Raw genomic sequence first — 17593 nt, 5'->3', positions numbered from 1 at the left:
CAAAATATTGCATCTGAAAAAACTTTTTTTCATATCCTTCACTGCAAAAGGGAAGAGACTCCATTTAGAATACATACTATACATGAAGAATAGAGAGATTACACTTAGACGAAATGAAGACCTGTTTTTATGACTCTTTCTCCAGCCCATCTCTTATTGGCTAGCACCCCCCTCGAAGCCGCACAAACTGCACGGACACCAGGGCCGTATACTCGGCTACACCTGACCGCAGCAGGACACTCAAACGAGCTTGAAAATTACAGCTTCTGGTGTGAGGCACTTATCCGAAATCGCATCCCTTCCTCGTTTCGGCTTCACCGCTCGTAATTTCATGCCCGTCTGACTTTAAAAACGCGTAAACTGCCCTTGACACCACCCATCAGCAGGACACCGCCTAGAAGTCACTGACCTGCCGTGAAGAATGACGGCCCAGACTACTGAGGTACATTCCATGAAAGTGAAAGGGATGCATTCAGAGAATGTGTATGGGTTGCGGTGGGGTTCTCTCAGGAAATAATGGGTCCAGCATTAATGCACTGCTCCATATTTTGATTTTATTTTTTTAAGATGATGACATTAAGCTATCACACTTGAAGAAACCACCATGGCTAAAGAAATATTTCTAAACCAAGCCAGAAGTAACGGGGAGGGTTGAAAATGTCTTTGTTCATTCTTTTTCTCAATAACTGGGTCTTACTTCAGTATCATACTTTTAAAACTACAACGTGAGAGAAATGTTAACCACTGCCTTCTTCTGCTTATGTTTTTGGATTATGAACACATGGAAACTCTGCAGAAACTGAGCCGGATTCGAACCTACACAGGTACTGTAAGACACCAGAATTACTAAACATGCCAAAGTGAAACTTTCACAGTCCTAATTCATTCCTGAAAACCAACTAAATATCGGGAAAACTGGCATTTGTTCCAACCCCAAACCAAGTTGACCCTAAGATCACTGTAAATGATGCCTTATATAAAGGAAAAGTAGCGTAACCTTAAATTTTTAGTTTGCTTTTTTGCTGTTTTTTTTTTTCCCCCCTGTATTTTTTTTTTTTTTTTTTAATGAGAAGTGCTTCTGATAGGTCTGCAAAGTATTTTATGAATCACACATGTATCCTTTAAACGTTCCGTTACTTCACCACATCAATACTGGCCTATAAAATTGTGAGTATTTGATAACTTTCAAATAAATTACTTTTTATGGTAGGCATTATGGCATAATGTCCTTTTCAAGCAGTCATCTCTCTGTTAATCGTAATCAATATTTCTCAGAGCTAAGGTTCAGCTTTGCTCATTCACACATTAAGGGTTCTTGCCAGCAAAATGTAAGGGTCAAAGCCTTTCACAGAGAACCGAAATGCATATCCGCCTCTATTTTTTTTTCTTTAGCACCCATGCCACAACACCTTGAGACAAATTAATTGAGTATCTGGGCAAAGGTAACCCAAGCCTTCACGTATAAGCATGATAACAGCTTGGCAGCAGATCAGGCAGTCCTTGTTGCACTGATTTCAAAGTAATGAGGATTTTGCTGAAATACAACAAATAAGTCACGGAAATGCATCAAGAAAAGCAAGCAATGCTTGAAGAAAGTACTAATCTGTACTGCAGTTTCAGTGAACAATGAACTGTATCTCACAAGACACTGGTGATGGTTCACATGAACTTTTTAACATTGATAGTAGATGGTATATTTAAAATAATAAAGGAAATAAAATGGGGGGGGGGGAACTGCCTTTTATTCTTTGATATGTTTTTACTTTTACCCCTTCTACCGTTAGGTACAACCGTATTTGGAAAGAATATGTCTCCATGCAGGAAGTTCAGACATTCATTCATAATGCATGGCTGGACTACCCGTGCCAGGCCTCATCAGACAGTCGCCCTTCGAAACAGGCCTGAGCTGCCTGCCTGCCTGCACAGCCTGACCACCACTGATTGGACCCCGACTTGTTTAACATGGGAGACTCCTTGGATTTCTCACAGTATCACACATCGCAAAGGAAGACAGCTCAGGTTTCCAAAAAAGGGGTCGCCAGGCTTCTATACTGGCATTTGTCAAATGGCTAAATCTGAATTATTTCTCCCTTTGTTTTCACCAAGTCAATTTCTGCTCTGCCACTGCAAAGAGAACAGCAAAACATCCACATCCACGAAGACCAAGAAAAGAAAACAAAGTTAAAATACCAACTATATTTATTTGAATTGTTTTCAAAAGGAACTACATATGAGCCAAATCAACATAAAAGAAGAGAGCAAGTTAATGTCAATGCTTTCACAAAGTCAGATTAATGCAGCAGGAACTAGTATGTGATGAAGTAGGTCTTCACATATGTATCTTATTTTATATCCTTACACATATGTACGGTTATCTTATGTCCTCATATTCATGCACATATCTTTACATAATAGGGAATACATAATAGAGAAGATATCATCCTTGATTTTTCATAAGCTGACATTACTATACATGTATTGAGACCTAGTTCTCAATCACATTTCCCACCTCTTTTTGTTTGCAATATTTATAGCCAAAAGAGTGCAAATATTTTCCCAGGTGGGGTCCTGCTGTCATACCCTTCAAACAGTTCATTTCCATTTAAATATTCCACTGGATTGAAAGTGTAAAGATAGACATTTTAAGAAGATTTGGGTAAAATTACCTGCTAAGCAACTTTATAATACAAAGATACAACCTTTCCCATACCTTTAAATATGGTGATCTTTCCTTGAAAGACTGTTTTGGTCTAAAGCACATGCCCATACACCCACATCCACATCCACACCCGCAGGCACTGAAGCAAGCAACATATATCACAGCAGAAGCACTGAAGCTTTCCTGTGATATTACGACTTCCCTTGGAGATTCCACCATCCCCATGGGAACAAGAGGGCCCTCTAAGCACAACATCTCAAAAGGAACAGATCCCTACTGGAAGGATGCAATGCTCGCTGGTTTTAATCAAGGAAATTTTTCACAGTCCAGAATAGAAATGATCAATATATTGACTGTCCACTCCAACCATGTTCCTGAATTAGCTCATTGAAGACTGCCTCTTCAGCTTCTAAACCAACCTCTGCATCCATTATCTGAAGCAGTTTCATCTTCCTTTCTCTATAGTGCTGTATACAGAAAACAGTGTCCTAGTCAAGAACCTGGTCTGGTCTGCTAAAACATGTTATAACATCAAGCATTTTTGCAAGAAGACAGTAAAAGTTTATACAGAGAGGGTAGCGCAACGTGGTTAAGGACAACACTAAAAGCTCTTGGACCTGGCAGGCCAGTGCAGCAATTACTTTGATAAAGGAACTTAAGCTGAATTTCTCAAACAAAATGTCAAGCTTTAGTAATAACACCACTCAAGCAACATAATACTAACAATAATACAGGTCGATATAAACAGATTGCTGCTCCTACCATCACATTCTTTCAAAATCTCCATAAGAATAAAAAACAAAAGACCCCTAAAGGTGAGCGAATCCATCTATATGATTTACGTAAGGTCAGTGACGATCGCTGACAGATGACTATCCAACAACTAGAGTGAACTTGACCAACGTCTTACAGACCCTCGTGATGAACTCAGCTCTAGCAGGCCCTACTCTGAGCTGAGGGTCAAAGACGGGAGGTAGAAGTGGTTCACACCAACAGCAGACCTCAGTGAGGTAAACAAAAACAGGAGGATCAATAACACATAGCACTGCAGTGCTGGAGTTGTGCCAAGGCTTTGGTGTTTCATACACTCCAGTGGACGTATCTCCACTTAACATGCTGAGGGCTTCTTAAAAACTACCCTCTCGCTCACCAAGAAATGTTATTTTTCCTCTCCTTGTAGAGAAAAGCACACCTAAACGAGGTAACAAAATCAGGTCACCAAATATCATGTTAAAAAAGCTGTAAATGACCCATTTAAAAGTTATTGGCACAGCATCAGAAAGCTTTTCTGTGTGTCCTTGCAAATGTGTCACTGTATATTTGCCCATATGTCTGTATGTGTGTGTGTGTGTATGTTTGTGTTTCTTGGTGAGATGTGGTCTGATTGCACTACCAAAGAGAATCCTGGGCTCAGAAGACAACAAAGTAAAACTGGCCTTAGCAGATATTCCCATGAAATATTAATAACACAGACAGATAAAAAGGGCTCAGTTCACCCTAAACTGTTCAGGCACATCCAAATGTTCAGCCTGAAACTCTGTGCCTTCTAACTCAGCTCTAAACAGTGTACCAGGTACTCAAACGAAGCACTAAATAACATTTATGAAAACCTTTGAGACAATTCAGACTATGCAAAGGAATTTCTAATAAAAGGAAAGGGGAAGGTATATGTGGCAGTCCCGGGCGGACGGAGAGGGAAGGATTTGCCACACCTGGGGCTAATAACTGCTATTTCACACCCTGTGCCCAACAGTGAGGGGCAGAGACATTTTACATTTACATTTATTCACTTAGCAGATGCTTTTGTCCAAAGCGACTTACAACGGATACTATGTAGCGTTACTAGTCCGCACACCTTATTCACCAATGTGACTACATTGCTAGATACGCTACTCCGTGACACTCACACACTACGGGAGAACCTGAACAGCATGCCTTTGGACTGCGGGAGGAAACCGGAGCACCCGGAGGAAACCCACGTAGACAACATGCAAACTCCACGCAGACTGAGCGGGGATCGAACCCACGTTCTCCTCCGAGACGGAGAAGGAGAGAGAGAGACCGAAGCCAGATGCACGCGCTCGGAGCACGAAACACAGACGACCTCGCCCAACCCCAACCGCACCTCAAGACCCCCTCTCGTTGTAGCACTTCCCGGTTCCACCCTTTCCTCCACTCCTTTCCCTGTGACCTGATCCACTACCCGTGTCAAGTGAAAATAAAGGACACACGAGCACGCACTTGCAGTCTCCAGCGTCGTGGGTGTCACAGTATACTAAGACAATTTAGGTTTTTTCCTGTTTACAAGGTCACTTATGGACCTGTTGCCTGAAGACTGTCACATGTCACATTCAGCTTGGAAAGCAGTGTATAAGGGGTGCATTATAATAAGCTACACAGTTTGTTGCAATATAGAGCATAACCCAGTGGTGATGAACTGCATTATATTTAAAAATCTGCCTAAAGAGCGCTGGTTTATTTCAGTCAACAAGGCAACTAAATTAATTTAATAAATGAACAAAAATAAGGCTACACTAATGTTTAGTTAAATCACTGCATCATATTTATATGTACCAAACAACAGATTGCTGGGTTGCCAAGTCACCCTGGTTAACACTGCTTTGTTGTCTAATTAACAAAGATCCATATATTAACTGAAAGAAAACTGTTTTATGCACTGTTAAACATAACAAGCAAAACGACACAAGATGAAGTATGATTGTTTTGGTCAGCCAAGTAGGTTCCCCTGATGGGGAGATTTTGGTCTTGACCGTAAGTGCTGTTGGTACTCTGGCAACCATGTACTTTTTTCTTCCAATTTATCTATTCTTCTGTCTCTTTTGTAAATGTCATAAGGCAATGTTTCTAGAGACATTCTGTTATAAGCAAATGACACATTCTCAACCAGTCAGGAAAAGGCATTAATCTGTGCTGTGGTGTATACAGCAATATTACTGTGATAATGTATAACACTCTTGTGAAATCAATTATTCACAGGCTTAGCAAATGATTTCATCCATTTTCATGCTTGTGTATAAGCAAACCACTTTTAATATCTTGATCTAGGGTACAGCAGAAGGTTCCTCTATCCTTTAACCTTTCAACTACATCTTTTTCATGCTGTTGGTCACTGCATATGACAGCACACGAGGAGGCCGGGGGGTTACTTACAGGCATGCAGAGAGAAGTGCTTGCGCTCAGAGGGGGCTGGGGGAGCCCCAGCAACAGCCGGCTCGCTCTCTCCAAGGAGGTGCTGGATGGAGTGTAGCTGGAAGCAGGGGTCCGACAGCAGGACAGCAGCAGCCCGGGACACCCTGGAGGAGAGAAGACGTACATAAATGCCGTGTCTTGGTCCCCCCACCAAACATCTCGCACTCCGAGTCACTGCCGTCTCATCATCGAGTCAAAGTGAAATATGGCTTCATTATTCTGGTGTGATAAAGCACATCATTAAAAACCTAACAGGTAATAAAACTAATCAGATCTTAATATCTAGGAACAACAAATGAAAATAATAACAGTAAATCAATTACTTCCCTAAATATAACCATAACGCAATATTTAATATTGTTAAAATTCATATGTATCACATCCTAGGACATACCCTTTACAAATTACAATAGTGATAATTTTATTTCTGTATCAGGTGTACCTCTGTGTTTTATTTCATCCTGAGCGTCACCAGTGAGAATTATTCACACAGTTAGCAGTTCCCACAGAGAGGAAAAGCCTTAAAAGGAAAACTACAGGATTGCAATAATGACGGGGGTCTTTGGCACACACGGTCCTTTATTAGGGGAGACAGCTGTGAGGGCTCAGTGGCACAGACATCAGCACACACCATCAGCAGTCTGGAGGAGGGAGGCTGGGGACCCATGCTGTCACACTCACTTAAGGGTGTAAGTCATATAGGGCGATGGGCTGTAGTGAGAGCATGGATGGATGGAAGCAGGGGGAGTTGGAGAGTGGGTGCTTTAAAAGAATAAATCCTGTGGCAATCCTGAAACTCAAAAGCCACCAGTGTGGGTTATCGCGAAGAAAGCTTCAATGGTGCCCCAGGGGGGACTTTGGAAAGTACTTTACGTGGCAGACTGAGTGGTACTGGCATTTCCCCCCATTGCCAAAGTACACCATACAAAGGTCTCTGCACAGTTGTGAGGGCGGTTGGGACACTAGCGACATTGGCAGGTCATGCCTGTCATGCGGAGTACAAGCCCCGATGTACAAACTGAAGGCAATATCCAAATTGCTCCAGCATGTGGGTCAATTCTCTCAATTTTCTTGGTGCAAAATGTAGTCCCATGCCTTCTCTGGGAAGAAAATCTTGATTCTGCATGGACACGCTGCCCGAAAGCAGAAAGCAATTTCACCGAGATGAGGCTGATGACCCAGAGCCTGTTTCAGAGGCGCGTGTCCCGGTCATGGACCTCTGAGCTGGAACAGAAAGGGCAAGGCCAGGATGACTCATCTCTGCCTGCTGGGACAAGGTCTGATTGTGGGCCACATCCAGTGGGAGGGAGAAGGCCCTCTGTGCTTTTGAGCCAAAAGCAGCAAATCGCTCGCTGTAGTCAACTCACCGAGTTGGACAATCCCATTCAACCTGTTACGTACGGCAGCAAAACCCTAGAAGGAAGTAGCGTAAGGTCTGCGAAAGAACCTCCGAAGCAGTCCTGGCACTCATGAAATTCATACTACTGTTCAACTTTTAAGGGACATCATGTTTTGCTCTGTGAAAGATACAGTACACCACAAATGTTCACACTGAATATCAATACATTCTGCAGACACACAGGTTTCTTACTGACACGTACCACATGCTCTATGCATAGTTTTTTTTTTTCCTTTTTTTAATTTGAGGAAAGGTTTTTCAAAATTATTGCATCACATAATTATGATTTATTTAGACACAACTGCAGGTTGAATAACAGCAGGTAACATTGGATAAATTTTCTGTCTTTTCATCTAACTGTTTATTAAACAAAGTGTAACCAAGTAGATGAAAGAAGTAGGACAGAAGTGTCTGAATCCGTCTGCATACCAGCAAGCAGTGGATCAATGGAAGCAGTAAAAGCAGTGGGAAGCTGAGAAAGGAGATACTATATCAAACCCAAATGCAGCACACTGCTTGATGGCTGCAATCCCTGATCTTTCTGCTTCTCCCAATGGCTGGACCAAGGCACACCAAACTATGGCGAATGGCAGGTAAATGTTTTTGAGCTTGATCCCAACCAGGTTCTAGATTATTCAAAGGCAGTTCAAGACCTCTACATGTTACAGGTCTAATCGGATCTCTTTTAGCCTCTTTGCTTCTGCTCTAATATTCTTACATTTGACACTCTCTATGTATTAGCTTCATGAACGGGACTTGTCTTTGAACATAAAAGGATTTTAAATTACATTTGAAGGCAGCAATTTTAATGATGATGACCGTAATTAATTGTAGACATGCACGTGTCGTGCGGGACAGCTGTCTTCTCAGTGCCCGAAGTGGGATCAGCACCATGGACAGTGGCCCCTTGTGACTCACTTCTGAACTCGAGAAACTAGACAGCATAGTGGTGCTCCAAGTCCTCACATCAGCACAGGAGCTCAAGAGGAAATGCAGGACACAATGAGAGAAGAAAATGGTGAATTATGGTGAAAGTAATTCTTAACTTTGTTCGTTTTATTTTACACTATAGAAGGATTATGACCATCAACATTTACATTTTAGTCATTTTGATGATGACTTTCTCCAAAGTCACTTACAATTATTTATCTATATATAAATCTGGGCAATTTTCACTGAAGCAATTCAGGGTAAGTACCTTGCCCAAGGGTATTATAAGATGGCTAGGATTTGAACCTGGGTGCTTTAAATCCAAAAGCAGTGCAATAATACACAGGGAAAGATGTTCAACCCCTCGTGCCAAAATCAAGGGGGGCTGGACACAAACCAACCACACCACCAGTACTCCATCCCTTCCAAAACCCCACATACCCCTCACCCCCCCTCAAACAGTGCCCTCCACTTAAAAAAAAAAGAAAATAACTAAAAATCAGCCTACATCATGGGCAAGCACCATCCTCCTCCCCGGGAGCCACCCCGAGCACTTCGTTGGGGTTGTCAAGTGGGCACCTTCCTTCGTTGATGTTTCATTGAATTGAGCCCACGACACCTCCAGAAGGCTCAACGGCGAGATCTGGCATCCCAGACCCACCCCCTCCATGCCCGCAGTGCCATCCCGGTGACTCCACCCACCAAAGGACCTCCCACCCACCCCAGCCATACATTAACCACCAACAAACCAACCAACGCACCACATCAGCACATGGAGGTGACAACAAAACTCAAACCATTTGAGGTTCACATAGGCGAGTACTCCCCACTCAAGTGTGCTTCCACCAAACACCCTCCTGCCTCCTCATCCACAACCACTGACTGGATCTTTCTGCTACCTCTGACAAGCTTTTAATCGTTGCTCTTAACGACTGACTCCTGAAACCAAAATCCAACAGTAGTAACATGGTTGATTTTGCAACCAACCCTCTTGCACCAATCTCCACCAGTCTAATAACGCATTGCCAGCCTCGCTCCCTTACCTCACCAGCCAACCAACCAGTAGATCTAACCACTACACTACATGCTGTAGTACTCTAACCAATATGCAACCATGGCAGCTTTCTTTTGTCTGGACATCGTGTTGCTTTTCTGGGGTCCTGAAAGAGGGAGCTGACTGGCCTTTTACTAGGCCTTTGCATCCCAGTCACCTCTGAAAAGCTTCACTCCTTCTGTCTGCAAGGCGCTACAGTCCGTGCAACATCTTTGTCATGCCATCTGGTGTTTTATATGTTTTGTACATGTCCATGAAGCAATTAACCGTAGGCGCAAAAACAGAAGTAGAATTCTGAGAAAAGCCTAAAACCCTGAGTGGAACTTGCTGCATTTTCATCAGAAGTAGCCCATTCTGGATTCATTATTAACACTGTGACATAAGATAAGGCTTTTATCATGCAAAGACTTTTAATTTATGTGGGAACATGCAACTCAATTACAAAACTGTAAATCAAACGTCAAAAAAATAATAGTTAAAAACCCAAAAGGAATTTCTTTGTGTGCAATCTTACATCCCAGCTCAATCTATGGCTTAAAACGTAATTGTTATCAAAGTTCTAACAAAACCAAATCTAGCGTCAGAGCTAGTATATAAATATGTACTTTCTGCAAAAATGTTGCCTCAACAAAGGGCATTAATAAAAAGATATCCAAATGTACTAATATCATTTCCTTTATTTTCACAACACCAGTTATTCTGCAGGAAACTAACATTGATCCGAATCTAAAAATATGGATTTATAAAGTTAGTTTAATTAAACAGAATCCATACCTGAATATTAAATACAGCTGTACTTTAGCTAAACTACACTCACAGATGAGCAAAATAAACTCAATAATTACTTCAGAGATACATGTCATTTGGATCTGAGTACACTATGCCTTAAACTGGACTTCACTACATTTCTATCAGTTACCTATACAGCACCTGCCTGTAAAGTCATTACTTTGAGAAACTAACTTGAGTAGAAATTATGTAAATTTTATAGGAAAATTAAAAAAAAATTAAAAACTAGAAAGAAAATTGTAAGGAAAAAGCTATACATTTTCAGTATGAGTTTCATGTTCAATGAGCATCTTTTAACATGAATCTAAAAATTACAAAGTTGAGATGAAAACTCACTGACCAGTCACTTTTATGTATACAACAACCTAGTACAGAGTGGAACAATCTTTTGCCTCCAGGACAGCATAAATTCAGCCACAAGGCACCTAACACATTTCATGGGGTTCTTAGATCACGCCAGCTTGACAACTTCACATAGTTTCTCAAGATTTTCTGGTGGAATATTCATTTAGTTAATATCTTGCTCCGCCTCATTCTTGATGCTGTGTTGTATTGTAGGTGGGGACTATGGAGGTCACTGGAGAAAAGGATATTCCATATTTGTGGAAAATATCAATGTGAGAAAGGCTAGGCTGCCATTGAAGGGTCGGACTTGGTCTGCAACAATGACTTTGTGATCTTCAAAGGATGCTCAGTTGGTACTTAAAAACCTAAAGTGTGACAAGAAAACACTCCCCACAACATTACACTACCACAACCAGTCTGCACAGAAGAGCCCAGGCAGAATGGGCCAATGGATACATTCTACAAGAACTTTTGACCATTTCATCAGCATGCCATAACAGTAACTGTGGTCTGACAGACAAGGCAGAGTTTTTTTCCCCCACTCGTCAATTGTACAATTTTTTGGTGTGACTGCATGTCCACTGAAACCTCATCTTTCATTGTGAGCTTACAAGGTCTTCTGCTGTTGTAACCCATCCGATTCAATGTTTAAAGAATAGTGCATTCTGGGATACATTCGTGCACATCTCTACTGTACTGAGGTGATATCATTGTACTTTTGGCCTTTCTGTTAGCCCTAGCAAGTCTGGCCATTCAACTCTGACATCTCTCAGTGAAACTTTTTAACCAACAGGATTTTCCTTTGTCCATCAGAGCATTTTCTTGACATTGTCAAGCGCAAAAGCCCTAGAAATCTGGCTATTTGAGACGCTGGACCCAGTGCAGCTGGTACCAATTGTTACGTTCAAACAGCCAGATACATCTCTTACATGAACCTACACTTATCTGAAAAAAGTAAGCAGATTGGTATAAGGTTGTGTACAAACAAATGGTAATCAACTAAATCTGTATGTAAGAATAAAGCTGTGAACAGTATGATTATTCATGACAGATGACTCTAAGCAAAAACACAAAAGTGGATTAAGAATATGCTTATTTAATATGTCATAGTTTATTTTTTTCTTCTTCATGCAATGCAAACACAAGAAAGAATATATTTTCTTTAAGGGCCCACATTCATCCGTTACCATAACATGAGCAAATATGGAAGTGATGGGTCACTTATCTGACACTGCCATCGGGAGCAGTCTTATTGCTTTTGCTGCCCCCTGGCCCTCAACTGCACAATCTCCTCAAGGCCCTCCACCTGCTGTCTTAGAAGCACATCTGCTTTGCTAAACAGTAGTGGCATCGTGTCAGATAGACAAACATGGAATGGGAGGCTGGGGTACAGACATCCTGCCATTGTGGCCCATGCCATTGGCCCCTGGCCCCAGGCTGTGAGTAGCATCAGTGGCTAGGAAGAAGAATGTAATATAATGCGACAGCAGCCAGGTTTGGAAGGGATGTTGAGTGTGCGCATGTTTCACCAGCTCAAACGCAAAAAGACATGCACACACCTACACAAATAAATATACAGATGCATACATAAATACAGAAGCCTGACAGATTTGTATTTTCCAGGTGAAAAGAAAGGTAAATGCACTTGTTTCATATTTACCAAGTAATTAATGTTCACTCCTTCCACTAGTGGTGTAAACAGGCCAGAGTCATTCATTCAGATATCACAGCTACAGTACACACAAACTGGCAATACAGAGAAGGAATGATTACAGCATGTAATTAATACAGATAATACGGAGAAGGAATGATTACAGTGCAGCACTTGGGGAATTTGATTACTGTATTGATTACTGTACATCATTAATAGAGAGAGTGTGCAAAAATGAATGTTTACAGCAGTGCACAAAAACAGAGAACATGCAGAAGCAATGTTACGGGAGTTAAAGAGGGAATATAGAGCAATGATTACAGTTCAGCACTAAGAGGGAATATGGAGAAGGAATGATTACTTCCCATCATTAATGGAGAGAATATGGAGAAGTAATTATTACAGTAGTGCACTAAGAAGGAATATGGAGAAGGAATAATTACAGTACGTCAATAAGAGAGGGAATATGCAGAAGGGATGATTACAGTACATCATTAACAGAAGAAATATGTACCGCAGGGGAGCCTGCCAATCCTCTTCTTATTGTTCCTCACTCTGACCAATCACAGCTCTGTAAAAGGTCCCCAGTGCTCCTCCTCTCCCACCACACGTCTGCCTGTTAATAGAGCCGAGCGAGCGAGCGAGCGAGCGAGCGAGAGGGACACACACAGGCAGACTGCGAACGGGAGCAAGAGAGGGAGGGGGAGAGCAGCCACTGTGCACCCTGAATGAGAGAACGCAGGAGGGAGGGACTCATGCTGACATGAGGGAGGATTAAGTGAGCTCTCTGGAGTTGGAAAGCACCAGAAAACAGCTGTGAGGCAGCACGCAAGCCCAGAGCCCTCGCTACGCTACAGGAACGGAGGGAACCCCCCCCGCCCCAACCCCATCATCACCGCCACCTCCTCACTCACACCAGGATGAAGTGAGCCAAGAAGACTCGGTTTGCGACTTTGCATGGAGTTGGTGGTCTGAGAAGCAAATGGGGGCAGCTCATGGAATGCAGAGGTGCGACCGCCCACAGGTAGAGGAGTGAAGGCTGATAAACAGTGATCTGGCACTTGTCTTCATCAAAGCTCCTCTTACCCTTCTGCCAAAAAACGAGAAGATCCGGATATGGCATATCAATCAGCTTGAACCGTCAGCCAGCGAGCGGTTCGGTACGCGTACGCGAGTGTATGGCTACACTAACTGAACTGGACAGACTGCTGACTCCAATCCATCTTGAAATCCTTGCCTGGTCTGCTACTGGAAGCTAGGTCTCCTTTTAAACGAAAAAGAAATCTGAAGGTTTGCAGTGCATGGAAGGGAGATCAGAGAGATGGTGCTCCGACAGACGAGCTGAGGTGGTCGTGATTATGGGATGAGAGTGACCGCTTCACCTGAAATCCACCCGAATCCTTGGCCCAGGACCTCTGAGAGGCTTACACACAGACCAGTTTGATCTCCACACTCCACACCACAGTGCTGCAAAACTCAAGCTAACTAGCGGAGCCAAGCGACATGGAGTTTCCAGACTGGATATACAGAACATGAGGTGAGAAGCAAACTTCTGAACTGTTGCTGCAGGACATATTCTAATTGTCTGTAGATGCTGGAAGTATTCTCCAACTGAAAACTAACTTTGGATGTTCAGAATTTTAAACATTCAAGCATAAAGCTTGTTGTTAACGTGTCCTTTAGTTGTTTAGATTGGGATTCGCATTCTTCAGATATGTCACTTCCCTTTCAAACACTGTAACCTTTCTGCGGACTACAACGTTTAGCTGCCTTCGCTGGGATTCGCAGCGTAAACAAGTCAGCAGGCGTTCCCACAGATCATCCCAGATATCTCAGAGTACAAAATCAGCCCCGCAGGTCTGCCCATGTCCAGCGGCATCCGGACGGCACAATGACCTGCGCTCAGGGCGTGGCTGGTCTGGTGACACTGATTTGGTCCCTGTCGTGGCTGGCTGAGGGCAGCTGCCCTGCTGGGTGTCTGTGTGCCTCCGACATCGTGAGCTGCGGAGCACTGGGTCTGGACCAGCTGCCTGCAGAGCTGCCTGCTTCTGCTGCCACCCTGGACCTCAGCCATAACCGACTGGTGCAACTGGAGGACGCCGCCTTCTCAGGGCTTCCCCGGCTGGAGAGCCTCCGCCTGTCGCACAACCGACTGTCTCGCATCTCCCCAGGCACCTTCCGCAATGCCACCACCCTGAGGCACCTCGACCTGTCCTCCAATGAGCTGCACGTGGTGGAGCAGCACTACTTCCAGGAGCTGGTGGGCCTGGAGGAACTGCTGCTCTTCAATAACCGCATAGTGCGTGTGGAGAGCAAAGCCCTGAGTAGCCTCAGCCGTCTGCGCAGAGCTTATCTCAGCCACAATCGGCTCACTGACTTCCCCTTCTTCTCCATCCAGGAGCACAGTCACCCTTTCCTCGCCACACTGGACCTGTCCTCCAACCGCATGTCCAAGCTACCTATGGAGGACATCGCCGCACTGCCAACATCTGTGCAGAGTGGCCTGTTCCTCCATAACAACACGCTCATCTGTGAATGCTCTATGTACAGCATGTTCCGGCACTGGGAGCAGAAGGACTTCGGCTCAGCAAGGGACTACCGTGAGGACTACACGTGCCTGGTGTATGGGGAGCGCCGGGCCTCAATTCGCTTCTTTCAGCACGGACGCTTCTTCGAGAACTGTACCCTCAGAGTACAGGGCCTGCTGGGAGAGCCTAAGAACAGTCTCCAGGCATTCGTTGGGGAGGCCGTGCTCCTCCACTGCCAAACTTCACTGCAGGGTCGCACCCTGTCCTACCTGTGGGTCTCTCCAAACCAGGAGTACATCGCTCCACCGGGCAACAATGACACCTTGCGCATGTTCTCCAATGGCAGCCTGGAGATCATTGCAGCAAAGGCTGAGGACTCAGGCGTGTACTGGTGCATGGCACTGGACAGGCAGCAGCAACGCAATGAGACACGGGAAGTGAACGTGACTGTGGTGACCCGGCGAATTGTCGTAGAACCCTTTAACACGGGTTTCACTACTTTGCTGGGCTGTGTGGTCAGCCTGGTGCTAGTGCTCATGTACCTATACCTGACACCCTGTCGTTGCTGGTGCCGCAAGCAGCCGCCACCAGGTACCCCAAGTCCAGCCAACGAGTGCAGTGCACAGTCCTCCATCCTGACGCCCACCCCACCAGCCACCACTGAGGGGCCTGGACGCAAGGTTGGCAACAGCAAGCATGTGGTCTTCCTGGAGCCCATCAAGGAGGTGCAGAATGGCCGGCTCAGGTCCACACAAGGCCCCGAGCACCCAAAACTTCAGCAGCTCCGTGGGGACAATGACTCCATCACCTCAGTCTTCTCGGACACCCCCATTGTGCCCTAGCAGTGGCCAAGTCTCACACACAATGACATTGAGAAGAATTCTACTCCCTGGGGGAGGTAGATAATGCGCATTCCTAAGAGATGGACTGGACTGCAGGGACATTCTGGGACATGGCCGGACCATTAGGTGAGACGAATGAAGCTTGGGGAGTATTTACACAAAATTACTAAGCAGGGTAAAGATGCCCCTTTTAGCAGCTCAAGCCATTAGAAATAGATAGTTGCCTTGTACCTATGTCTTGCACACACAACACCCGACTGCACCCGTAAGTCAGGTGATTAGACAGAAAAAACATAGATTTAAATACCTCTGCAAGAATAGATTTTAGGTTGCTGCATAAAGCATATTTATTATAGCCAACCTTATTCAGGGGTTTACCATAAACCCCATTTTTACCCATTTAAAGCTTTTTCACTGACAGATTCTATGAGCAAGCAAAAAAAAAAAAAAAGGGAAAGATATGTGTAAATGTCAGGAAGTAGCTTATATTGTAAATCTTTGGATTTAGTAAAGACAGGCATTGATCCGTCTGACATGAGGGAATTGTGCAGGTTCTGCACTTTATGGAAGTGGTGGCTGTTGAACAAGTTTGCTATTGACATTCAGCTTTCCGGGCTTTGCCTTGTAAATCTGCATGGATAAGGCTGATCACTAAGCCAACTTGGCTGTTGATTGGAAACAGGACTGAGTGAAGAAAATTGAACTGAACAATGTCAGACCACCCTGCCACTACTGATACTTGTCAGTATCCTTTTTTTCATTCAACCTTAAATAAAAAAAAAAAATAACAATAAAGTAAAAAAAGCTGCAATGACCTCAAAAGTAAAGATCTGCATTGTTATTGTTAGGGAGATGACATGCGCATGTGGCGCTGAAAAATATCAGTCAGCACAGTTCTTTGTGTTTAAGTATTTAATTTGATGCACCAATCTCTTTGTGTGTCTGTGTCTCTCTTTAAATTGTGCAGATTTTTTGCTCCATGTTACTTTTTACCCTAAATTTTCTTAAATTTGCATTGTTCTGTAATATACTGTCCTCCAATATTTCCACATTTTTATAATCTTTGACTTTAGGCTTAACAATGACATTAGTCTGAAACAGACATCAGCTCCAAGAGACAAAATATCAAAAGCAAAATTTACTGAAAGATGGGTCGGCCAGAAGAGCTTCCTAAATCACATGGACAGATCCCAGGCTCCAGGAGCTAAATGTCCCCGAGGAAGAACACATTATGTGTGGGAGGGAAGGGAGATTTTTATTACATAGCTTTCTTATTCTGCTAGACTTACATCCTCTGTACAAGTCTTTCAGAGAGACCTAAATGCTTCAAATCTTCTTCACCCATTAGCCTTTTCAATTCCATTTTTTTCCATGGCAATATGCTACGATTAGAAGTGTGTCAGACTTGAGCAGCAGTCATTACCATCCTTGATCTTGTCTGCTGTGGACCTTTTGGCATCTTTAATTTTCTGGGTGAGGAGCACAGTGGGAAAACCACTATTACATCTTTTTCAAACCCCTGCACTACATGTAATGCTTGATACTGTTGTGCAGAAAGTAATACAAAACACAGGGTTCATCCATGCACATGAACATACAGTTACGTGCCCACATCTTTGTGTATATATAGCTATGCTACCTTGATTCATGTAGCATATTAAGACCGAATTCCTGAATTGACCACTTCTGCAATAATGAAAGACTAGGACAAAAATAACCTATCTTTTGTGAGGGTGAGGTGCTATAAGATTGACGGTGGGCAGTCTACAGACAAAACTGCAAAAACCAAATTCCATATACATGCATAAGGCTGACTGGAAGAAGGGGAAAAAAAAAACAACTCATTGAGAGTTTGATTACAGCCACAAACCAAGCGTGACAATCACGGTTTACAACGCATTTGACTTTGAAGCAAAAGCTCTAACCTTGGATATAACAGGAAAGCCTTTCCAAGGATAGGATTTAAAAGTGTGTTTCTAAAAAGAGACCAGCATTTACAGATGTTACAAAGCAAGATATTCAGCAGAAAATAAGACCTCATCCTTCTCTCTGTTAACAATTCTTACTCCTACAGTGCTTTTGTTGGATTGTCAAACATGATTTCAATCATTACGCTTCCCTACTGGACCAAAACCAGCTGGATTAGATGTAACGGTGTGTGACCGGCTTGTTAATGGCTTTTTCTT

The 17593-nt window shown here is 43.4% G+C and overlaps 2 protein-coding genes across 2 annotated transcripts in view; one reads left to right on the top strand and one right to left on the bottom strand.

Moving 5' to 3' along the window:
• rnf123 (ring finger protein 123) overlaps positions 1-17593 on the bottom strand; it is a 94978-nt gene that overhangs the window by 14938 nt on the left and 62447 nt on the right. The window contains exon 36 of the mRNA XM_018725613.2: positions 5831-5973. Coding sequence (XP_018581129.2) covers positions 5831-5973 — 143 coding nt within the window. The remainder of the gene's footprint in view (positions 1-5830; positions 5974-17593) is intronic.
• Positions 12703-16589, top strand: amigo3 (adhesion molecule with Ig-like domain 3). The gene is made up of 2 exons (XM_018725616.2): positions 12703-13574; positions 13887-16589. Exon 2 carries the CDS (start codon positions 13929-13931, stop codon positions 15405-15407), a length of 1479 nt encoding a protein of 492 aa, XP_018581132.2. The 5' UTR covers positions 12703-13574; positions 13887-13928; the 3' UTR covers positions 15408-16589.

This window comes from Scleropages formosus, chromosome 22, assembly GCF_900964775.1.
Source record: "Scleropages formosus chromosome 22, fSclFor1.1, whole genome shotgun sequence".
Classification (NCBI taxonomy): Eukaryota; Metazoa; Chordata; class Actinopteri; order Osteoglossiformes; family Osteoglossidae; genus Scleropages; species Scleropages formosus.
The sequence above is the reverse complement of the archived record's forward strand: the minus strand, read 5'-3'. Positions and strand labels throughout refer to the sequence as shown.

Bases quoted from the DNA above. Each gene is read 5' to 3' on its own strand.
- amigo3 (XM_018725616.2), top strand. From the start codon at position 13,929: ATGACCTGCGCTCAGGGCGTGGCTGGTCTGGTGACACTGATTTGGTCC.